At 42.9% G+C, this 25,479-nt stretch overlaps 1 protein-coding gene across 2 annotated transcripts; it reads left to right on the top strand.

Annotated features, from left to right (window-relative positions):
- The first annotated feature begins 13,762 nt into the window (after window positions 1-13,762).
- Window positions 13,763-25,242, top strand: LOC143809628 (uncharacterized). Of its 2 annotated transcripts, XM_077292681.1 has the most exons (6): window positions 13,763-14,046; window positions 14,164-14,235; window positions 14,643-14,716; window positions 17,710-17,802; window positions 18,068-18,160; window positions 24,857-25,242. In XM_077292681.1, the coding sequence occupies exons 1-5, from the start codon at window positions 13,982-13,984 to the stop codon at window positions 18,127-18,129; spliced, it is 366 nt and encodes a 121-aa protein (XP_077148796.1). In that variant the 5' UTR covers window positions 13,763-13,981; the 3' UTR covers window positions 18,130-18,160; window positions 24,857-25,242. The 2 variants fall into 2 exon arrangements, with proteins under 2 accessions (XP_077148796.1, XP_077148797.1); XM_077292682.1 differs by lacking the exon at window positions 14,164-14,235.
- The last annotated feature ends 237 nt before the right edge of the window (window positions 25,243-25,479 follow it).

Raw genomic sequence — 25,479 nt, 5'->3', positions numbered from 1 at the left:
GCACAGTATAATGCCCCCACAGTGTATCCGGAGACAGTATAATGCCCCACAGTGTATCCGCAGACAGTATAATGTCCCCACAGTGTATCCGCAGACAAAGTATAATGCCCCAGTGTCTCAGCACCCAGTATAATGCCCCCAGTGTCTCCACAAACAGCATAATGCCCCCACAGTGTCTCTGCAAACAGTACAATGCACCCAGTGATTCCGAAAAACAGTATAATGCCACCAGTGTTTCATCACACAGTATAATGCCCAAACAGTACTTCTGCACACAGTATAACGCCCAAACAGTGTCTGTGAACATATTATAATGCCCCTACAGTATCTTCACACTTACTATAATGCCCCACAGTATCTTCACTCATAGTATAATGCCCCCACAGTACGTCAACACACAATATAATGCACCCACAGTGTCTCCACCCATATTATAATGACCCCACAGTGCCTCAGCACACAGTATAATGCCCCACCACAGTATCTCTGCACATAAGAGAACCTGCAAAAATATTCCCATAGAAAGCATTCATATTTAAATAAATAAAATTTATTTCAACAAAAGTATATAAAAACAGTTGAAAAGGAGATATACTGCAGAATATGACGACTGGTATATAAATAGAATACATGCAAAGGGTTCAATACAGGGAGCAGACACATGAATATATGCAACATCACTTTATCTTATATAAAAGAAATGGTACATTATCGACCCCTAGTGGTGTTTAGGAGGTATGAATTTCAATACAAAGAGGATATGTATGGTTCAAACTAGACGTTTCCATACACTATATAATAATACACAGATGCATGTTTTTCTCAATATCTGACATGAAATCAGAATAGACCTTTCCCGTTTTAGGTCAATTAGGATTACCATAATTATTAATATTTGCCAAATGCCAGAATAATGAGAGAGAGAGAATGTTTTAAGGCATTTTTATTACTTACTGCAAAGTCAAAAGTTTACAAACACTAAGATTACTACGCCTTTAAACAATTCTGGACTGCACATATGATGATGTCATGTGTTTGGAATCTTCTAATATGTTTTTTTGGCAACATCTGAGTTAGGCCGGCGTCACACTAGGCGTAAGACAATACGGTCCGTTTTTTACAGCCGTAATACGCAGAAAAGTCCCCAAAATAGTGGTCCGTATGTCATCCGTAGTCAGGGTGTGTCAGCGTATTTTGCGCATGGCATCCTCCGTATGTAATCCGTATGGCATCCGTACTGCGATATTTTCGCGCAGGCTTGCAAAACCGACATCTAATGGATTTATGTGCTCAAATGTCCGTTAAAACATATATACAGTATATATATATATATATATATATATATGTCATTGAGACACATATATATATATTCTGTATTTATATTTAATTCAGCGCGATATATGTGAAAAGCCGGTAATTCAATTGCCGGCTTCTCATTTCTCCTTCCCAAACCCGACAGGATATGAGACATGGTTTACATACAGTAAACCATCTCATATCCCCTTTTTTTTTGCATATTTCACACTACTAATGTTAGTAGTGTGTATGTGCAAAATTTGGTTGCTGTAGCTGCTAAAATAAAGGGTTAAATGGCGGAAAAAATTGGCGTGGGCTCCCGCGCAATTTTCTCCGCCAGAGTGGTAAAGCCAGTGACTGAGGGCAGATATTAATAGCCTAGAGAGGGTCCATGGTTATTGCCCCCCCCTGGCTACAAACATCTGCCCCCAGCCACCCCAGAAAAGGCACATCTGGAAGATGCGCCTATTCTGGCACTTGGCCACTCTCTTCCCACTCCCGTGTAGCGGTGGGATATGGGGTAATGGAGGGTTAATGCCACCTTGCTATTGTAAGGTGACATTAAGCCAGGTTAATAATGGAGAGGCGTCAATTATGACACCTATCCATTATTAATCCAATTGTCTGAAAGGGTTAAAACACACACACACACATTATTAAAAATTATTTTAATGAAATAAACACACCGGTTGTTTTAATATTTTATTGCTCTCTAACATTAGTAGTGTGGAATATGCAAAAAAAAAGGGGATATGAGATGGTTTACTGTATGTAAACCATGTCTCATATCATGTCGGGTTTGGGAAGTAGAAATGAAAAGCCGGCAATTGAATTACCGGCTTTTCACTAACACCGCTGCGTATTTCTCGCAAGTCACACTGCTGGTCCGTGTGTAATCCGTATTTTTCTCGCCCCCATAGACTTTCATTGGCATATTTTTTGCGCAATACGCTGACAAACGCAGCATGCTGCGATTTTGTACGGCCGTAGAAAGCCGTATAATACGGATCCATAATATACGGCTGATAGGACCAGACCCATTGAGAATAATTGTGCCATTTGTTTGGTGAGTTTTACGGACGTATTTTCTGTGCTCTTACGTCCGTAAAACTCGCTAGTGTGACGCCGGCCTTAGAGATACACCTGTGGATGTATTTTAATGCACACCTGAAACACACTGCTTCTTTTTGTAGCATCATGGGAAAGTCTCAGGTAATTATCCAAGATATCAAGAACAGAATTGTGGACTTGCACAAGTCTGGCTCATCCTTGGGTACAATTTCAAGATGACAGAAGGTGCCTCGTTCATCTGTACAAACAATTATATGCAAGTACAAACAAGATGGGAATGTCCAGCCATCATACCGCTCAGGAAGGAGACGGGTTCTGTGTCCCAGAGATGAACATGCTTTGGTCCGACATGTGCATATCAACCCAAGGACAAAAGCAAAAGACCTTGTGAAGATGATGGCAGAAGCTGATAAGATTGTGTCAATATCCACAGTGAAAAGAGTACTGTATCAACATGGGCTGAAAGGCCACTCTGCCAGGAAGAAGCCATTACTCCAAAATAAATATAAAAAAGCCAAATTAATGTTTGCAAATGCACACAGGAACAAAGACCTTAATTTTTGGAGACATGTCCTGTGGTCTGATGAAACTAAAAATGAACTTTTTGGGCAGAATGACCATCGTTACGTTTGGAGGAAAAAAGGAGAAGCTTGGAAGCCTAAGAACACCATCCCAACTGTGAAACACGGGGGTAGCACCATCATGTTGTGGTGTTGTTTTGCTGCAGGTGGGACTGGTGCACTTCACAAAATAGATGGCATCATGAGAAAAGATCGTGTGGCAATACTGAAGCAACATCTCAAGACATCAGCCAGGAAGTTAAAGCTTGGGCAGAAATGGGTTTTCCAAATGGACAATGACCCGAAGCATACTTCCAAAATGGTAACAAAGTGGCTTAAGGATAAGAAAGTCAATGTTTTACAGCGGCTATCACAAAGCCCTGATCTCAATCTACTGAAAATTTATGGGTAAAGCTGAAAAGGCAGGTGCAAGCAAGGCAACCTACATACCTGGATCAGCAACACCAGTTTTGTCAGGAGGAATGGGCCCAAATTCTGACCAACTATTGTGAGAAGCTTGTGGAAGGAGATCCCAAATGTTTGACCCAAGTCATTCAGTGTAAGGACAATGGTACCAAATACTAATGAAATGTATGTAAACTTTTGACTTTGCAATATGTAATAAAAATGCCTCAAACATTCTCTCTCTTTCATTATTCTGGCATTTGGCAAATATTAATAATTATGGTAATCCTAACTGACCTAAAACGGGAAAGGTTAATTCTGATTTCATGTCAGATATTGAGGAAAAACATGCAGATGTGTTTTTTTTAAAGGGAACCTGTCAACCCCAAAATCGAAGGTGAGCTAAGCCCACCGGCATCAGGGGCTTATCTACAGCATTCTGTAATGTTGTAGATAAGCCCCCGATGTATCAAGAAAGATGAGAAAAAGAGGTTAGATTATACTCACCCAGGGGCGGTCCCGCTGCGGTCCGGTTCGATGGGTGTCGCGGTCCGGTCTGGGGCCTCCCATCTTCATAGGATGACGTCCTCTTCTGGTCTTCACACCGCGGCTCCGGCGCCGGCGTACTTTATCTTCCCTGTTGAGGGCAGAGCAAAGTACTGCAGTGCGCAGGCGCCGGGAAAAGTCAGAGAGGCCCAGCACCTGCGCACTGCAGTACTTTGCTCTGCCCTCAACAGGACAGACAAAGTACGCCTGCGCCGGAGCCGCAGCGTGAAGACCAGAAGAGGACGTCATCGTAAGAAGATGGGAGGCCCCGGACCGGACCGCGACGCCCATCGGATCTAACCGCCCACCCAGGTGTGTATAATCTAACCTCTCTTTCTTATCTTTCAGGATACATCGGGGGCTTATCTACAGCATTACAGAATGCTGTAGATAAGCCCCTGATGCCGGTAGGCTTAGCTCACCTTCGATTTTGGGGGTGACAGGTTCCCTTTAAATAAGGTATGTAAACTTCTGATTTCAACTGTATGGGAGAAGACTACCATTTAGACGTACAGAAGGGAAGGAGCACCATTTGACTTTTTGAACGCAAAAATGTCTGGAATCGAGATCGGACACCATGTTGCGTTTGGAGAGCCCCTGATGTGCCTAAGCAGTGGAAACCCCCCACAAGTGACACCATTTTGGAAACTAGACCCCTCAAGAAATTCATCTAGGGGTGTAGTGAGTATTTGGAAGCCATAGGTGCCTCACAGAATTTTATAACATTGAGATGTGGAAATATGACATTTTAATGGTAAAAATTTAATTTTTGTATTTGATGCAAATGAAGTCTCATGCACACGATGCTTATATTTCTATTTAAATCTGAAGCATGTTAATTCCTTCAGCATTTTTTCTGCAGATTTCACACATAATAACGAGTGGGCAAAATCTGCAACAAAAACACAGGCAAAAATTTATGAAAAACGTGACAAAAATGCACCTATTTGACGCATCGTCTTTCCTGCTTAGAAATGCAGATATGGTGTAAAACTTTCTGCTGCAAATACTTAATATGGGCACATACCCTTAGGGAAAGGGATTAAAATAATATAATACATTCCATTCACTTGTCCTAGACCCCCATCTGTTCTTATGTTGCCACCTCCACCAGAGCTTCTTCCTCAGTGGACTTTGTTTTTTTGGGCTCCATTACGGAGCTGATAAGAGTAATTGGCTACACACGGTCCCGTGAGGATTGACACGATATCGACGTCAATGACATCTGCACCCACACCCTCCACCATGACCACGTGAGTCCAATCACTGGCCTCAGTACCAGAAGGGGGCGCCAGAACAACCAAAGACTGGCACAGAGGATAGAAACCTGCAGTGATGGACAGGTGGGATGGAGTATGGGAGGAGCAGAATAAACTTCTTACAGCGACTGGAGGAATTTCAATTTGGACTATATTTTACTTGGGCAGAATCGGATCTTCTGGTCAATTATAGAGAATCTGCCCAAGAAGATTCTCTCCTCTCTAATTTGACATGTGAGGGCTCCGGGAGACATGGCATTATGCAGATCTGCATAGATGATCTATGTAGTGTTAGTTTATTAGTTTCTAGAAATGTATTTCCAGTGACGGACGGACTTCAAGAATTAGTACAGAAGATCAGATAATGACTTCTATAGATGGACTGTTAATAAGGATTGATTATAAACCATGGATTGTCTTTTTCTCCAGGTCTGTCTACTTAGCGCGCCATAAAGACGTACACCAGATCTTTGCGATGAAGAAAATGGCCAAGCGGAGCCTGTATACTCCAGAAAGAGTGGGTCGAGCCTTTCAGGAGAGGGACATCTTGATATTCGCTGACTGTCCCTTTGTGGTCTCCATGCTCTGTTCCTTTCCAACTAAATCTCACCTCTTTATGGTCATGGAGTATGTAGAAGGTAGGACATGTGTATTATATTATAGTCAATCCACGTCTGCTTACATCTTATCATATCATTAGGATTTGTCAAGGTGGTTGGTGTCATGATCTCTGCAGGCAGAGATCATAGCAAGCCTATAGAGGGACAAGCTCTCGGAAGATGGAACTATACTGACCATGAACTAAGCCTGCCGCGCAACTAGAAATAGCCAGGTAGCATTTCCTATTTATCGCTAGATGCCCAGCTCTGGCCTAAGACCTAAATAGCTAGCAGAGGGAAATATAAGACCTGGCTCACCTCTAGAGAAATATTCCAAAGAAGACAGTAGCCCCCCACATATAATGACGGTGAGTTCAGATGAAACAACAAACGCAGCAGGAAAATAGTCTTAGCAAATTTGAGGTCCGCTTACTAGATAGCAGAAGACAGATAGTATACTTTCATGGTCAGCAGAAAAACACTAACAAAACACCATCCAGAGATTACCTTAAACTCTGGCATTAACTCATAACGCCAGAGTAGCAATCCCTGATCAACGAGAGCTTTCCAGACACAGTAACAAAACTTCAGCTGTGAACTGGAACAAATAGGCAAAACAAAACATGGACAAAAGTCCAACTTATCTAGTAGTAGTCTAGAAGCAGGAACAAGCACTGAGAGGCATCAGATAACATTGATGACCGGCAAGAAACCACCAGAGAAATGAGCTTAAATAGCGACACCCACTACTGATGGAATCAGGTGAAACAGGAAAGAGGATGACAAGTCCAATTCCACAAGCGGCCACCGGGGGAGCCCAGAATCCAAATTCACAACAGTACCCCCCCCTCAAGGAGGGGGCACCGAACCCTCACCAGATCCACCAGGGCGACCAGGATGAGCCCTATGGAAGGCACGAACAAGATCAGAAGCATGAACATCAGATGCATTGACCCAAGAATTATCCTCCTGGCCGTAACCCTTCCAGTTGACCAGATACTGGAGTTTCCGTCTGGAAACACGAGAGTCCAAAATTTTCTCCACAACGTACTCCAACTCACCCTCAACCAACACCGGAGCAGGAGGCTCAACTGAAGGTACAACAGGTACCTCATACCTGCGCAATAACGACCGATGAAAAACGTTATGAATGGAAAAGGACGCAGGGAGGTCCAAACGGAAAGAAACAGGATTAAGAATCTCCAATATTCTATAAGGGCCGATGAACCGAGGTTTAAACTTAGGAGAAGAGACCCTCATAGGGACAAAACGAGAAGACAACCACACTAAATCTCCAACACAAAGCCGAGAACCAACACGACGATGACGGTTGGCAAAACGCTGAGTCTTCTCCTGGGACAACTTCAAATTGTCCATAACCTGCCCCCAAATGTGATGCAATCTCTCTACCACCGCATCCACTCCAGGACAATCCGAGGATTCCACCTGACCGGAGGAAAATCGAGGGTGAAACCCCGAATTACAGAAAAACGGGGACACCAAGGTGGAAGAACTGGCCCGATTATTGAGGGCGAACTCTGCCAATGGCAAAAAAGCAACCCAATCATCCTGGTCAGCAGAGACAAAACACCTCAGATATGTCTCAAGGGTCTGATTAGTCCGCTCGGTCTGGCCATTAGTCTGAGGGTGAAAAGCAGACGAAAAAGACAAATCTATGCCCATCCTAGCACAGAATGCCCGCCAAAATCTAGACACAAATTGGGTACCTCTGTCAGAAACAATATTCTCAGGAATACCGTGCAATCGGACAACATTCTGAAAAAACAGAGGAACCAACTCAGAAGAAGAAGGCAACTTGGGCAGAGGAACCAAATGGACCATTTTAGAGAAACGGTCACAGACCACCCAGATGACAGACATCTTCTGGGAAACAGGCAGATCTGAAATAAAATCCATCGAGATGTGTGTCCAAGGCCTCTTAGGAATAGGCAAGGGCAACAGCAGTCCGCTAGCCCGAGAACTACAAGACTTGGCCCGAGCACAAACGTCACATGACTGCACAAAGACTCGCACATCTCGTGACAGAGAAGGCCACCAGAAGGATCTTGCCACCAAATCCCTGGTACCAAAAATTCCGGGATGACCTGCCAATGCAGAAGAATGTACCTCAGAGATGACTCTGCTGGTCCAATCATCCGGAACAAACAGTCTATCAGGCGGACAACGATCCGGTCTATCCGCCTGAAACTCTTGCAAGGACCGCCGCAGATCAGGAGAAACGGCCGACAAAATTACTCCCTCCCTAAGGATACCTGTGGGTTCAGAATTACCAGGAGAGTCCGGGTCAAAACTCCTAGAAAGGGCATCTGCCTTAACATTCTTAGAACCCGGTAGGTATGACACCACAAAATTAAAGCGAGAAAAAAATAAAGACCAGCGCGCCTGTCTAGGATTCAGGCGTCTGGCAGTCTCAAGATAAATCAAATTTTTGTGGTCAGTCAATACCACCACCTGATGTCTAGCCCCCTCGAGCCAATGGCGCCACTCCTCAAACGCCCACTTCATGGCCAAAAGCTCCCGATTCCCAACATCATAATTCCGCTCTGCGGGCGAAAATTTGCGAGAAAAGAAGGCACAAGGCCTAATGACGGAGCAGTCGGAACCTTTCTGCGACAACACTGCCCCAGCTCCGATCTCCGAAGCGTCAACCTCAACCTGAAAAGGCAGATTCACATCAGGCTGACGCAACACAGGGGCAGAGGCAAAACGGCGCTTAAGCTCCTGAAAGGCCTCTACAGCATGAGGGGACCAATTAGCAACATCAGCGCCTTGTCTGGTCAAATCAGTCAGTGGTTTAACGACATCCGAAAAACCAGCAATAAATCGGCGGTAAAAGTTGGCAAAGCCCAAAAATCTCTGAAGACCCTTAAGAGAGGAGGGCTGAGTCCAGTCACAAATAGCTTGCACCTTGACGGGATCCATCTCAATGGAAGAGGGAGAAAAAATATACCCCAAAAAGGAAATTTTCTGGACCCCAAAAACGCACTTAGACCCCTTCACACATAAAGAATTAGACCGCAGAACCTGAAAAACTCTCCTGACCTGCTGGACATGAGAGTCCCAGTCATCAGAAAAAATCAGAATATCATCCAGATATATTATCATAAATTTATCCAGAAAATCGCGGAAAATATCATGCATAAAAGACTGGAAAACTGAAGGGGCATTAGAAAGACCAAAAGGCATGACCAAATACTCAAAGTGGCCCTCGGGCGTATTAAATGCGGTCTTCCACTCATCCCCCTGCCTGATCCGCACCAAATTATACGCCCCACGAAGATCAATTTTAGAGAACCACTTAGCACCCTCTATACGAGCAAACAAATCAGTAAGCAATGGCAATGGGTATTGATACTTAACAGTGATCTTATTCAGAAGCCGATAATCAATACATGGTCTCAAAGAGCCGTCTTTTTTTGAGACAAAGAAAAACCCAGCTCCCAAGGGAGAAGAAGATGGACGAATATGTCCCTTTTCCAAAGACTCCTTTATATATTCCCGCATAGCAGCATGTTCCGGCACAGACAAATTAAACAAACGACCCTTTGGATATTTACAACCCGGTATCAAATCTATGGCACAATCGCACTCACGGTGCGGAGGTAACGACCCAAGCTTGGGTTCGTCAAAGACGTCTTGATAATCAGAGAGGAACTCAGGGACTTCAGAGGGAATGGACGACGAAATAGAAACCAAAGGTACGTCCCCATGAATACCCTTACATCCCCAGCTCAACACAGACATTGCTCTCCAGTCCAAGACTGGGTTGTGAGACTGTAACCATGGCAATCCCAGTACCAAATCGTCATGTAAATTATACAGCACCAGGAAACGAATAATCTCCTGGTGATCCGGATTGATACGCATGGTTACTTGTGTCCAGTATTGTGGTTTATTATTAGCCAATGGGGTGGAGTCAATCCCCTTCAGAGGAATAAGAGTCTCCAAAGGCTCTAAATCAAAACCACAACGATTGGCAAAGGACCAATCCATAAGACTCAGAGCGGCGCCAGAGTCAACATAGGCGTCCGTGGCAATGGATGACAAAGAGCAAATCAGGGTTACAGACAAAATAAACTTAGACTGAATGGTGCTAATGGAAACAGACTTATCAAGCTTCTTTGTACGCCTAGAGCATGCTGATATAACATGAGTAGAATCCCCACAATAGAAACACAATCCATTCTTCCGTCTAAAATTCTGTCGCTCGCTCCTGGACAGAATTCTATCACACTGCATACTTTCTGGCGTCTTTTCCATAGACACCGCCAGATGGTGCACCGGTTTGCGCTCCCGCAGACGCCTATCAATCTGAATAGCCATTGTCATGGACTCATTCAGACCTGCAGGCAAAGGGAACCCCACCATAACATCCTTAACGGCATCAGAGAGACCTTCTCTGAAAGTTGCCGCCAAGGCGCACTCATTCCACTGAGTAAGCACAGACCATTTACGGAATTTTTGGCAGAAAACTTCAGCTTCGTCTTGCCCCTGAGATAGTGCCATCAAAGTTTTTTCTGCCTGAAGTTCCAAATGAGGTTCCTCATAAAGCAAGCCCAAGGCCAGAAAAAACGCATCCACATCGCGTAACGCAGGATCCCCTGCTGGCAATGAGAAGGCCCAATCTTGAGGGTCACCCCTGAGCAAGGAAATCACAATCCTAACCTGCTGAGCAGGGTCTCCAGCTGAACGAGACTTCAGGGACAAATAAAGCTTACAATTATTTCGGAAATTCTGGAAGCTAGCTCTATTCCCTGTGAAGAACTCCGGCAAAGGAATTCTCGGCTCAGATACCGGAGCATGTACCACAAAATCTTGTAAATTTTGTACTTTCGTGATGAGATTATTCAAACCCGCAGTTACACTCTGGAGATCCATTATTGTCAGGTGCACACAGAGCATACAGAGATTAGGAGGAGAGAGAGAGAAAAGACTGCAGCAAGGCAGACTGGAGGAAAAAAAAAAAAAAAAAAAAAATTTCAGCAGACTTCTTATAACTCTCCTTTCTCAACCTGGGTCTTTAACACTTTATGGGCCGGTCAAACTGTCATGATCTCTGCAGGCAGAGATCATAGCAAGCCTATAGAGGGACAAGCTCTCGGAAGATGGAACTATACTGACCATGAACTAAGCCTGCCGCGCAACTAGAAATAGCCAGGTAGCATTTCCTATTTATCGCTAGATGCCCAGCTCTGGCCTAAGACCTAAATAGCTAGCAGAGGGAAATATAAGACCTGGCTCACCTCTAGAGAAATATTCCAAAGAAGACAGTAGCCCCCCACATATAATGACGGTGAGTTCAGATGAAACAACAAACGCAGCAGGAAAATAGTCTTAGCAAATTTGAGGTCCGCTTACTAGATAGCAGAAGACAGATAGTATACTTTCATGGTCAGCAGAAAAACACTAACAAAACACCATCCAGAGATTACCTTAAACTCTGGCATTAACTCATAACGCCAGAGTAGCAATCCCTGATCAACGAGAGCTTTCCAGACACAGTAACAAAACTTCAGCTGTGAACTGGAACAAATAGGCAAAACAAAACATGGACAAAAGTCCAACTTATCTAGTAGTAGTCTAGAAGCAGGAACAAGCACTGAGAGGCATCAGATAACATTGATGACCGGCAAGAAACCACCAGAGAAATGAGCTTAAATAGCGACACCCACTACTGATGGAATCAGGTGAAACAGGAAAGAGGATGACAAGTCCAATTCCACAAGCGGCCACCGGGGGAGCCCAGAATCCAAATTCACAACAGGTTGGTTACATCACCACAGAGCATTTACTATATATAGGTCATATATTACCTAGTTGCCCAGAAACCCATTGATTTGTGTGCAGGGGTACTATGGGGCTCATGAGTCGGAGGGGACCTGGCGCCACTTGGCATTGGGCCACATCACTCCTCCTATCATCACAATTTTAGCGTAGCCTCATCTTCAGAATGTGAATACGGATGAACAGAATGGCACATCAGGAAGCCAAAGCTACCTGATCCACCATTCAGCCCGTGGTTGTGAGACTGTGGTCTGAGGCTCCGTACACTGCAGGGGCCAAGTAGTCACAGCATCGTGCCTGTAGTGTGGAGTCTCAGTACTAACAGTGGACTGACCAGAGCAGCATGCCGTGGATGGGGCGAGGTGAGTAGTTTAGTTATTTTTTTAATGTCAGCATTTGTAGGGGCCATAATACCGATTGGGTGGCTGTGGGGGACATAGTACTGTCAGAGGCTATGGAAGTCTGCTAATGCCCCCTTACTGACTTGTCGACTGTGAATGCTCCTGTACTGAGTGGGGTCTTCATACTGAGTGGTGTGCTGGGGGTTCCTAATTCTGTGTGGGGGTCCTCATTCTGTGTTGGGGTCCAAATAATGTGTGAGGAGCTGTAGGAGCCATTATACTGAGTGGGGACATGTGGAGACCATTATATCATGTGAGAGTCTGGGACATTATACTGAGTATAGGGACTGTGGGCACCATCACACTGAGTGGGGGCATCATAATGACACTGTATATGTGGGGTGATACTGTAGGGAGAAGGATTCACTGGAGGATACCATACTCAGTGTATTTGGGTGGGGGCACTTTTAAGGGCATCATACTTTAAAATGGCCATAAAACGTATATTGCTGGTGACAACACTAAGAGGCTTCAATAGATAGATATTATTGATTTTTATGTATGTTACTGTCTGTGTGATCTCCCCTGTATGTCCACACTGAGCATGCCAGTATCTCCAGTATCTTCAGCTGTAGACAAGATGTGATATCACTTTATGTTATTAGCTACATGGACCACATTTCACCACTACTTTAGGCTAATATTATGTGCACTATTCATTATATCTGTATTTAGTCTTTCCTGCCAAATATCTCAGCTCACTTCTCATTATACATCACGGTGATCTGCTTTATAAACCCCTCACCTGTCATACTTCCTTTTTTACTTCAGGTGGAGACTGTCAGACCCTTCTTCACACCAGGGGTCCTTTACCTGTCCCCTTGTACTTTGCAGAAGTGGTTCTGGCTGTAGAATACTTGCACAGTTACGGTGTGGTGCACAGAGACCTGAAGCCAGAGAAGTAAGTGCCCCCTGTAGTATAATAAGGAAGTTATCATTTATTATCATATATTCTGTAAGGTTAAAACCATCTTTTCTTTCACAGCCTCCTGATAACATCTGCTGGACACATTAAAGTTACAGATTTTGGACTTCCAAAAGTTGGTGTCATGATACCAAAAAACAACATCTACAAGCAATTAGCAGAGGACATCAGCGGAGAGTTCCAGGAACATGAGGTCGGCATCACTTACAGAAGCGCAGCTTGTTCTTTACTAATCTCATCACACTATTGTTTCTTTTCTGCATTCTTCATTTCTAGAGATCTTTTCCGCTGATATTTTATCTTCTGTCATTGTGTTTTTATGGTGATAACTTGTCATAATAATAGTATCATCAATCTCATCTCTTTCTTCTGTTGGTTTCAAGGTCTGTGGCACCCCATATTTCATAGCCCCAGAGGTCATCCTTAAAGAAGGCTATGGAAGACCAGTTGACTATTGGTCAACGGGGATCATACTATATCAATTTCTTGTGGGACTTGTACCATTTTATGGGAATTCACAAACTGAGATTTATAAAAATATTGTCGTTGGAAAGTGGAATAATCCAATCATTGCTTTGATTGGTTACATTGGTTTACTTATTTCCTTAGCTTTATCTTACAGTCCAATAAAGATGTTTTATTTTCTGTAATTTTTTGTATAGCAGGAGACGTACATTGGAATTGTAATCCCATTCCTCCCTTTGATGCTCAGTGCCTCATCACAGAACTGCTCAGAAAAAATCCTGCACATAGACTTGGGACAGGTAACAATTTGCTTATTACAGATAGAACATATTACTCATGTCTATGAGAATCAGCATTTCAGCTCATCCATTCCTGATTGACTTAGACTTTCACAACCTTCTAAGTCAGAAGCCAGAGTATGTTCCTCAGTTGGCGTCAAATGTGGACACAAGCTTCTCTACCAGTAAGTAGAAGGAGACGTCATCTAGTCTAAGCAGTTGTTTGTCTCGTGTACCATAGTTTGAGACAATCGGTTCACATTAATATTACGGATAAATGGTGACTGTGTTATATTGACAACCTCTTATAATACTTCATTACATAGGTCTTGAAGATCATTCTGATATAAACAAACATCTAGTCTCAGACGATGAGGAGGACAATGAGAGCTTTAACTACAAAAATTTTACATCTTCTTCTGAATTGCCTTCTAAAGTAAGTATGAGAATGACAAATCCAAAAAATGTAAAAAAAAAACAACCTGTAAAAGTAAAAAAAAAGTATTTCATATCTTCTTGTTGTCCACATTTATCTCTGTACCACCGATACCAGGAGGATAAACAATGAGGATCCCAAGTCCCCTCCAGAGTTTACCCCAGCATCCTACACAAACATAGTAGAAATGTGAGTAGATTATAGGGTCATTACTTGCAGCTCCAGGCTGATATATGTGCACAACCCGAAAAGTAGGACATAAATAGCATAATATCAATTACAACATCCATCGCCCCATGATTAGCAGTCATTGTGCTTCAGGTTTCAGAAACTGCTGATGGTAACATCCCATAACTGCAGCCAGTCATGCACTTTTAGTGCTGCCAACACTGTAGAAGAGAAGTAGTGATATATGACAGACATTCTTTATAGCTGTTTTTCACTATTCTCTATAGAAGGTTCTTTTGAGCAGAAAACCTTACCCACTATTACTGTCATATGTCCGAATAGGCCTTATAGTTAAAGTTAATCTAGGGAGACAACCCCTTTTATTTTGCATTTACATGTGATTTACACATTTTTCTTTTTCCAAACAGGCAGAATGAATCTTTTCCTGCATCTTTTAGAGATGATGCTATTACCAGTTTGCCATCCTCGTCCCCATTGTCAGGTATGTACATGTCTACAGCACAACAAATGAGAATGTTGACTTCAAGTCTCAAATATTTCCACATTTTTTTTCTGTTATTTGTCTCATATGTTATCCATGTTTCATAGATCCCAATTATGTTGCCCATGGGCCAATACATTTAGCTAATTTTGTACAGTTTTCCCAGATTGTTCATCTGGAGAAGATGTTATCTGTCAGTGATGGGACTGTCACATGTATGATGGCTGACAGTGATCCCTGACTTCTATATGATAACATTCCTCTGCCATTCGCACACAGTAGTATCATGTAATAAGGCGTCCCTTTACTTACATTGCACTGGTAAACAGTGATTTTGGTACCAACGATGTCTTAACGGTTTTATATTAAGGTTATGGTGCTGATTAAAAATATTACTTTGGTTTTGCAAGACTGGCTCTAGTTTGTGAAATATTTAATAGTTAATTAATTACAACAAAATTCTGGCCTCAAAAAATCGCTTTTATAGCATTGTAAGCCTACAAATTGAAACACAAAATAATAGGATATTTCATTACCTAATGAAAGGGGGCCTCAAACTGTCCCTGGAACTGGGACCTCAACTATTCCTGTCCCAGGGGTACTCTTGAAGGTAGAGAGGCCTGAGTCTCTATCAGCCTAGAAATGGTCGTTAACCTCTTCAACACCAAAGAAAACTAAATCTATTTAATATGGGACACAAACGAATGGAAGATCTGTGATTCACAATACGTAGTGATCTTCTAACCCTAGATCTCCCAGGAGAACGTGACACACTCGTGACAACTATCTCAAAAACTAGAACCAATTCAGCAAAAGTAATAGTGATCCCCAGACCTTCATGAAAGAAACACATGGCATTATGCTATGTTATATTTCCCACTCTTGAACGGATTAAATGGTGGGAAAATATCTTTCGCTCTGTTTTTGCCATGGTACGTACTCACAAGTGCTTTGCAGGTGGTTGGCTAGCAAACCTGGCCAGTCAGGGGTCCATAGCAGGGGAAGGATAGGTTTCATTCCCTGTGAATGGTCTCTGATTGGTGTATGTATTAGTAAATAAAGGAGAGGGAGATAAAAGAGGGTAGCGCCAGAAGTCTGTGTCTGACCTTCGGTGTTTTCCAAGCAGAAGTCCTACCCCACCCTTCATTTTGTCAGGGCCTTAGGGTACCGTCACACAGTACCATTTTGATCGCTACGACGGTACGATTCGTGACGTTCTAGCGATATCGTTACGATATCGCAGTGTCTGACACGCAGCAGCGATCAGGGATCCTGCTGAGAATCGTACGTCGTAGCAGATCGTATGGAACTTTCTTTCGTCGCTTGATCACCCGCTGACATCGCTGGATCGTTGTGTGTGACAGCGATCCAGCGATGTGTTCGCTTGTAACCAGGGTAAACATCGGGTAACTAAGCGCAGGGCCGCGCTTAGTAACCCGATGTTTACCGTGGTTACCAGCGTAAACGTAAAAAAAACAAACAGTACATACTCACATTCCGGTGTCTGTCCTCCGGCGTCTCAGCTTCTCTGCAGTGTGAGCGCCGGCCGGAAAGCGAGCACAGCGGTGACGTCTGACGTCACCGCTGTGCTTTCCGGCTATGGCGCTTACACAGTGGAGAGAAGCAGAACGCCGGGGACAGACACCGGAATGTAAGTATGTACTGTTTGGTTTTTTTACGTTTACGCTGGTAACCAGGGTAAACATCGGGTTACTAAGCGCGGCCCTGCGCTTAGTTACCCGATGTTTACCCTGGTTACCGGGGACTTCGGCATCGCTCCAGCGCCGTGATTGCAACGTGTGACCGCAGTCTACGACGCTGGAGCGATATTCATACGATCGCTGCGACGTCGCGGATCGTGCCGTCGTAGCGATTAAAATGGTACTGTGTGACGGTACCCTTAGGGTAAAGGTACCGTCACACTAAACGATATCGCTAGCGATCCGTGACGTTGCAGCGTCCTCGCTAGCGATATCGTTTAGTTTGACACGCAGCAGCGATCAGGATCCTGCTGTGATGTCGCTGGTCGCTGAATAAAGTCCAGAACTTTATTTGGTCGTCCGATCGCCGTGTATCGTTGTGTTTGACACCAAAAGCAACGATACCAGCGATGTTTTACACTGGTAACCAGGGTAAACATCGGGTTACTAAGCGCAGGGCCGCGCTTAGTAACCCGATGTTTACCCTGGTTACCAGCGTAAAAGTAAAAAAAACAAACAGTACATGCTCACCTGCGCGTCTCCCAGCGTCTGCTTCCTGCTCTGACTGAGATCCGGCCCTAAAGAGAAAGTGAAAGCACAGCGGTGACGTCACCGCTGTGCTGTTAGGGCCGGAGCTCAGTCAGTGTCAGGAAGCAGACGCTGGGAGACGCGCAGGTGAGTATGTACTGTTTGTTTTTTTTACTTTTACGCTGGTAACCAGGGTAAACATCGGGTTTCTAAGCGCGGCCCTGCGCTTAGCAACCCGATGTTTACCCTGGTTACCCGGGGACCTCGGCATCGTTGGTCGCTGGAGAGCGGTCTGTGTGACAGCTCTCCAGCGATCAAACAGCGACGCTGCAGCGATCGACATCGGTGTCGCTATCGCTGCAGCGTCGCTTAGTGTGACGGTACCCTTAGTCATTTAGGAATCTAAATATACAGGAAGTTGGGATTAACAGGCTTGAGGAACCTTTTGGCCAAGCTGCAGAAATTGATTAAAGTTTTTGAGTATAATACGTTAGAAAATTCTTTGCTGGACAATTTTTATCCAGTAAGTCAATGTGTCATAGTTGTATTATATTATGTGTAGCTGTGTAGGTATTGGGATTAAGTTATATTGTGTAATGCCGTGAGATTTATGAATTCAGCACCCTCAAAATACCCTAAATTAATTAAAAAAAAACCTTGACACCTGAAAAAAAATGTTTTTGTAGATTTGTGTTACAAGCAGATACACAGCAGATCCTAAAAGACTATTCTATTACTAAGAGTTTTTTTTCACTTTCTGATCAGATATTCCAGCTCACGGGGAAACAAAATCTTCAATATATTTGAGTATAGAGCAACAAAACTCAGAAAATGAAGAAAAGGGGGAAAAGAGACAAGGTAAGTGTGATAATCAGCTCTATGTTGTGTGATGTCAGTCAGTGAGAATAATTCATGTGGAGCAGATGTTATCAGATGGGATTGTCATAAGTGTGATGGCTGACAGTGATACTTGACCTCTGTATAGTAAGATTCCTCTGCCATTCGACCAGTGACCGCACAGTAGTTTCATGTAATAAGTCGTCCCTTTTCTTACATTATAGATGCAAAGCAGATCCTATAAGAATATATTGTTACTAAGACTTTTTTATTACTTTCTGATCAGAAATTCCAGCTACCGAGGAAACAAAATCTTCAATATATTTGAGTATAGAACAACAAAACTAAAAAAATAAAGAAAAGGATGAAAAGAGACAAGGTAAGTGTGATAATCAGCTCTATGTTGTGTGATGTCAGTCAGTGAGAATAATTCATGTGGAGCAGATGTTATTAGAGATGGGCGGGCCTGTTGATGTTCGGGTCCCTGGGGTTTGGCCGAACTTTATAATAAAGTTTGGTTTGGTACCAGAATAGTACCCGAACGTGATCCCAAACCCGGATGGTTAACAGCCTGTAAAGACCACACGGCCACCTCAACACTATTGGAGCTACTGCAACCCTCGACCTTCCCCATAAGCCTGTAGAATGTTAGCCCCCCCGCGTAAACCTGAAAGAAATATAGCGGGGGTCTCATGGCCTCATGGACCCTGTCATTTAATATGGCTTTCTGTCAGAAGAAAGGTCAAATAAAGGTCAGGTCAGTCATCTCTGAAAGTGTGAAACTGGTTTTATCCAGTTTTTTCTGGTATGTTTGGTGCCTATTGTAACGGTTTTCTATTGGCTGTAAGCAGCTTTGCCGCTCTTTTTTTGAATATATAAACACCTGTTTTGTGGTATCTGGTCATTCTGTCAGCGGAAGAAGATAAAGAAGACACATACCCCAGGATGGAGAATCTCCTGCAACAGCTCCTGACTAGAGCCGACGGCGAGGATGGAGCGGACTGGCTGAGGCAGTGCCTGGCTATGAAACCTATCTTAGCGCCTGCCGATGCTGTCCCTCATCATCCAGAAGATACCCTTCGGTCGCCGTGTCAAGCCTCTCCGGTCCTGCCAACACCCACCGCTTCAGGGAGGCGCAGGAGGCAAAGGACCCCATACTCTCCGAAGTCGCTGCCTGCTTCCAGCCGCAGTGTCCAAGAAGGAAAAAGAAAGTCACGGCGCCGCCCTCCTCATAAGTCTCGCAGCCCAGCGCGAGACTTCCACCGCCAGCGTCATGACAGAGCGCCGACCGCCTCATCTGAAGTGGCCGGGATGTCTTCAACACACCGCAGCCGTAAAAGCGCTGCGGTGTCATTGGATTATACAACAGCGGTGGCTTCTGCAGCTGCAGTCCAGACCACCGGGAGGACCCCCTGTCGTCACACTCAGAAGAGGATGAAGAAACGCCGCTTACAGCAGCTCCCCATATGAGCTTGCCCAACATGGAGGGCTTGAGCTCCAGCTGCTGTATGGAGCAGAGAAACGACCAGCATTCATCGAGGGGTGAGACTTTCAATGTTCCTTTGTCTGTCCAACACTCACATTTAAAAGACATCATAAAGAAAGTGTTAGCTGAAACGTTAAAAGAAGCTATTCCCCCCCCCTTGCTGTCACATCAGCTGTACACATCAGCTGTACACATCAGCTGTACACAGTGCTGCAATTTCTGACATTTCATCAGCTAGCACTGCCCCTGTTAACCCTTTTAAAGAAGCTCTGACATGCGAGCTGTCTCCCTTAGCATTCCATTTAAGCCCTTCTGTTAAAGAGCTTATTTGGAATAATCATTATGTTGATATTTTTTCTTTACTGCCTAGAAAGGACCAGCTTTTCAAAATTCGAAAAGAAGGATGAGAAAGCTGATTCAGATGAATTTAAATGCACCAACTTTAAATCTTTCAACAACTGGGTGCAAGCTTTTTCTATTTTTGCTGCAGTTTTGGGTGAAAAATCTCCCCATCTCTGCAACAAGTTATTTCAGCCCCCTTCTAGTTCAAGTAAACGCGGTGTTTGTTTCGCTTTCAACGATTCCTTTTGTAAGTGGAACAACAACTGTAGATTCCGCCATGAATGCTCGTTCTGTGGTAACTCACACCCTATGTCTAAATGTTTTAAGTAACAAGCAGCTCAACAGTCCTCAGGTAAGGAGCCTAATTCAAAAAGCACAGACGCCAGTGATTCTGGCAAACATGTCAGTGTGCCTAAGCAAATATCCCGATCAGGGGACCAGTGAGCTGCTTTTTAATGGTTTTTCTGAATGATTTTTTATCCCACAATTTAAAGGGGCGGGTTGTTCTGTTGTTCCTAATTTACCCTCTTTAAAGGCTCACCCTGAGGCAGCTAGGGATAAAATTATTAATGAAATTCAATTAGGCAGAGTTTCAGGCCCTTTTTTAACCCCGCCGTTTGTTAATTTCCGTGTATCACCATTGGGTATTGTGCCAAAAAAAAAAAAAAAAAAAAAAAAGATGAGGGCTCTTTCCGGCTAATTCACCACTTATCATATCCTCTGGGTTCATCCATGAACGATGAAGTGGACAAGGCTTTATGCTCCGTGTCCTATTCATCTTTTGATTCTGCATTAGAAATCCTCAAGAAATTTGGTTTTAATGCTTTATTGTCCAAGTCAGATATTAAGTCTGCTTTTAGACTCCTTCCTGTTCACCCGTGCGGTTTTAATTCTTTAGGTTTTTATTTTGATGACTGCTTCTTTTTTTTTTTTTTTTTTTTTGATAAGTGCCTGCCAATGGGCTTTTCTTTGTCATGTTCGTATTTTGAAAGTTTTTCTTCCTTTCTTCATTGGGTTTTATAAACTTATTGTAAGGATGCAGGTATCCTCCATTACTTAGATGATTTTTTGTTTATCGGTCCTTATGGTTCCTCAATATGCGAAGATCCCCTCAATAAATTTATCCAAATGTGTGAGCACTTCGGTGTTCCTATTGCTCATAGAAAAACAGTTGGTCCGTCTAGATCCCTCGAGTTTCTGGGAATCACTCTTGATTATCAAAAAATGGAATCTGACTTCCTGATGAGGAACTTTTTAAACTGCGCATTGCGTTATCAAATTTTTTAGCCAAGAACAAGGTCACTCTTAAGGAAATTCAATCATTGTTAGGTCTATTGAATTTTGCGGTTTGTGTCATTCCTATAGGTCGGGCTTTTTGCACAAGTTTATAGGATGCCACTTAAGGTGTATCTTCACCTCATTCGCATGTTAGTATCCGTTCTGATCTAAAGGAAGACGCTAGAATTTGGCTCTCCTTTTTGTCAGAGCATAACGGCAGATCTTTGTGGCAGTCATTTTTTGTCTCTGGCGATTCTTTTCCCTTTCTTTTCGCAGCGGATACCCAGTGTGGCTAAAGTATTTTATTTGACTCCCATTGGATGTCCATCCTGTGGCCAAAAAGTTGGGTGTCTAAGAAAGTAACTTCAAACGTAATGATGTTGGAACTTTTTTTCTATTTTTGCAGGAATATTAATTTGGGGATCACTAATGCAGAATTCCAGGATTTTACTCCTTTCCACTAACCAGGCAGTAGTTGTTTTTTTTTTTTTTTTTTTTTTTTTCTATCAACACGTTATCTTCTAAAAATACTTTTGCTGACAGAATTTTGAGACAATTGGTCTTACAATGTCTGAAAGCAAAGTTGGGAAAGAGCAAATTTTTTTTCCATAACTGACTCTTTACAAAATCGTCAGTGGTCGAATTTTTTCCTGCAGGTTCCCAACGTGGGTTCGGAAGGACCCTCTTTCAATTTGGGACATGATTGCACTCTGATACAGTATTTTATAAAAAAAATGGTTATCTAATAGATCATGGGCTGACTATTCCGCTGCATTGCTGAATTGGAACAATTTTTGCAACCTACATTATTTTGACCCAACAGTTTCTAATCCGGTAGCAGCACTAAAGTTTGCTGAATCTATAGTACAAAACGGTTTGTCTTACTATGCAATAGCGAAATGCCAAGCAGGAGTTTAATTTTTCCTTAAACTTTCTGGCAGTATTGCTTTAACTAATCTTTTTCCAGTAAAGCAGTTTTTAAAAAGCTTTAGGAAAACCAATTTTATACCTGACTCGAGACGACCTATTTCCCTGTCTTTATTGAAAGAATTGTGCTCCTGTCTCATCCACGTTTGTGTAAATTTTAAGGAAGCTTTATTATTTAGCTCTATTTTTTCCCTGTCCTTTTTTGGAGCACTTCGCGTTGGTGAGGTGGTTTCTGTTAAGAAATCGGAGCCTTCGGGACTAATGATTTCGGATGTCCAGATTCATGAGTAGTTTTTTTTTTTTAATTTTATTTATAAGAAAATGAAAGACAGATTAATTAGGCAGGGGATCTAGGTTGAAAATTAACGCGATCCATGTCTCTATCATTTGCCCTGTTGATAACATGGCAAATTGGATTAAGGTCAGACCTATGGGACAGGGCTCATTATTCATTCATAGGGATTTTTCTCCGGTTACTGTCTTCCAATTTAATTTTGTCCTAAAGAAATGTTTAAGCTTTTTGGGTAAAAAACACCTTAAAATCACATCTCATTCGTTTAGAATCGGAGCAGCTACGGAGGCCTCTAGGGCCGGGCTTTCCGATTCAGGGATAAAGGACATGATCTGTATGACTATTAATTATTGGTTTTCTTTCAGGTCCGCTAGTCATTTGGATAGTCGGACATTCTTTTATCTTCTGGGCCAGGAAGAGGGCCAGCCAACGATCTTATACTGAAAATTTATCCTTTAATCCTTCTGATATTCAGGTCTGGTGGCATGGAGTTCGCGGCTTGAAATGGCATTGCCTGGTTGCTGAAGTGAAGAAATGGCTAATTAAATTTCCTTCCCCTGATTTAATTATATTTCATGTAGCTGGGAATGATCTGGGAATGATCTCGGGAAAATCAGGACTCTTGACTTATTATCGGCCATTCGATCCGATATTATTTATCTTAAGCAAATTCTGCCTGATTCAAACTTCGTTTTTTCAAGATTATTCCCAGACTTTTGTGGCACGACAATCAATTTTCTTTTTTAGATAATATCCGGAGAAGGGTCAATAAATCCATGGAAAAATTTTTTTTTCTTTTAATTTCAGGGTTTTCATTCCGGCATTTGGATTTGGAGGGTTTTTTACCGGGCCTTTATAGGCTTGATTTGGATCATTTATCTGATATTGGCCTTGATATTTTTAATTTGGACTTACAAACTATCATTAAAAAAATGGCTGTGTGGTTTGGGGGGGGCCATGTCTCGCTGAGTCATGGCCTTGTGGGAAAATCACCCATGTCTGGGTGGATTGGTTTATTGGAAAAGTTTGGTACTTTGGTTTTATAATTTATGGAGTTTATTTATTGGTGATTAATTAATTTATGTAACCCTAAATAAACTACACGGCCATTTTTATCCACAATTAAAGCGTTTTGTGTTTTTATTGTATGAATGGGTTCTATGAGGCCATGTTAGCCCCCCCGCGTAAACCTGAAAGAAATATAGCGGGGGTCTCATGGCCTCATGGACCCTGTCATTTAATATGGCTGTCAGAAGAAAGGTCAAATAAAGGTCAGGTCAGTCATCTCTGAAAGTGTGAAACTGGTTTTATCCAGTTTTTTCTGGTATGTTTGGTGCCTATTGTAACGGTTTTCTATTGGCTGTAAGCAGCTTTGCCGCTCTTTTTTTGAATATATAAACACCTGTTTTGTGGTATCTGGTCATTCTGTCAGCGGAAGAAGATAAAGAAGACCCCACCCTCCCTCCCCTGAATTCTTGTAATTTTACTGTCGTGTAGTTTACTTGTGGGAAAATCACCCATGTCTGGGTGGATTGGTTTATTGGAAAAGTTTGGTACTTTGGTTTTATAATTTATGGAGTTTATTTATTGGTGATTAATTAATTTATGTAACCCTAAATAAACTACACGGCCATTTTTATCCACAATTAAAGCGTTTTGTGTTTTTATTGTATGAATGGGTTCTATGAGGCCATGTAAGCCCGCAAGGGCAGGGTCCTCTTCCCTCTGTACCAGTCTGTCATTGTTAGTTTGCTTACTGTAAGTGATATTTGTATTTTGATGTAACCCCTTCTCATGTACAGCACCATGGAATTAATGGTGCTATATAAATACATAATAATAATAATAATAATAAAAAAAACCATCTCACAGTGTCCTCTGTGCAACAGAATGTGAAACACTGGCTCTGATTTGCGGTAACCATACTGTAGTCACGGCCAGTCAGAGCCCAGGGCATTGCTGACCGCTGCGGGTTCCCACACTGTCACACAAGACAGCGTGTGAGTGTGCGGCTGTTACCGGCGGTGAAAAGTTTACCGTCGGTCAGGCGTCAGCTAATAACTACTACTGTCATCAGCGTTGCCTGCTCTTACTGATAGCAGCGAGAGCAGGCATTGCTGATCATAGTATTCACCAGCTGGTGCCTGAAACAGCCAGAATACAATGACAGTAACACGTGAATCTGGCTGCTGCGACAAGCGCTGACGTTAGTAACCTTATCCGGGATCATTGTGGGACATGGGATCGATTAACGGTGGATCTCTTTGGATTGTTTTATTATTATCATCATTTTTTTAAGGTAAAAAAATGGGTAAAAGAGAGTTGGCGAGTACTTTTTACAATTAAAGGACTTTTCATCTAATGGGGTGGCTGCAGGCTGCTTTTTTAGGCTGGGGAGAGCTAAATATCCATGGTCTTTCCCAGCCTGAGAATACCAGCCCTCAGCTGTCTGCTTTACATTGGCTGGCTGTCAAAAATAGGGGGGACCCAATGCCGTTTTTTAAAATAATTTATTTAAATTTAAAAAAAAACACGTCGGTGGGGCCGACGATCATAAATGATCCCCGACCTCTTGTGGAGAAGGTGACATCTGTCTGTAATAGGATTGTCATATGTATGATGGCTGACAATGATCCCTGAGCACTGTATGATAAGATTCCTGACGTCCGGCCACAGTTACCGCACATTAGTATCATGTAATATGGAGACGAGACCCATCACTTACATTATATTTACTTCTCTTCTCATAGGTTCCCTCCTCCACTAGATCTTGATCATCCTGCCGGCGTGGCTTATCCAGTGCTGCTCGTGCATTTCCATGTTGTTACTGTTGCCCCATCACCATCTAAAAGACTGGAAACCACATCCAGCGCCCTGAAGTACAGCAGATCCACCATCACTGCTGGACCTGTATAGAAGAACCTTCACCATCTACCTGTGGCCTTCTGACTGTTACATCTTTACCCGGACATGTTTTTGCCTCTGACACCAGGCTCCACTGTATGCATACAGCTTGCCTGACTTGGCTTTTACGGATCACCTGGTATCTGACCCTGGCTGTCTTCCTGACTATGATTTTGTCTATTGATAATGTTCCTGATTTTATTCATCTCTTACCCTTCTATCCTATTATTAATAAAAAAAATAACTGTTACTGTTGCTCTGATTCCTTTTCATCTTGAACTCACAACTAATTGTAAGTTACTAATTGCTCTTCTTTTCTCTAAATACATTTGTCATTATCCTGAATGCAGGAGTCAGGCTCATATTTCTGTCCAGCAGGTACACCGATGCCTCCCCTCAGTACCAGTCATTGCACTCTCTCACAAAGCTCTCCACAGTGCTGCACTGTCTTACGACTCCTTCCATTTGT

This window comes from Ranitomeya variabilis, chromosome 2, assembly GCF_051348905.1.
Source record: "Ranitomeya variabilis isolate aRanVar5 chromosome 2, aRanVar5.hap1, whole genome shotgun sequence".
In the NCBI taxonomy this organism is placed as follows: domain Eukaryota; kingdom Metazoa; phylum Chordata; class Amphibia; order Anura; family Dendrobatidae; genus Ranitomeya; species Ranitomeya variabilis.
Note: the sequence above shows the minus strand (reverse complement) of the source record. Positions and strands in the feature narration are given on the sequence as shown.

Bases quoted from the DNA above. Each gene is read 5' to 3' on its own strand.
- LOC143809628 (XM_077292681.1), top strand. From the start codon at position 13,982: ATGAGGAGGACAATGAGAGCTTTAACTACAAAAATTTTACATCTTCTT. The intron at 14,236-14,642 runs GTGAGTAGATTA...TTTTCCAAACAG, and splicing joins TACACAAACATAGTAGAAAT to GCAGAATGAATCTTTTCCTG. The intron at 17,803-18,067 runs GTAAGTGTGATA...CTTTCTGATCAG, and splicing joins AAAGGGGGAAAAGAGACAAG to AAATTCCAGCTACCGAGGAA.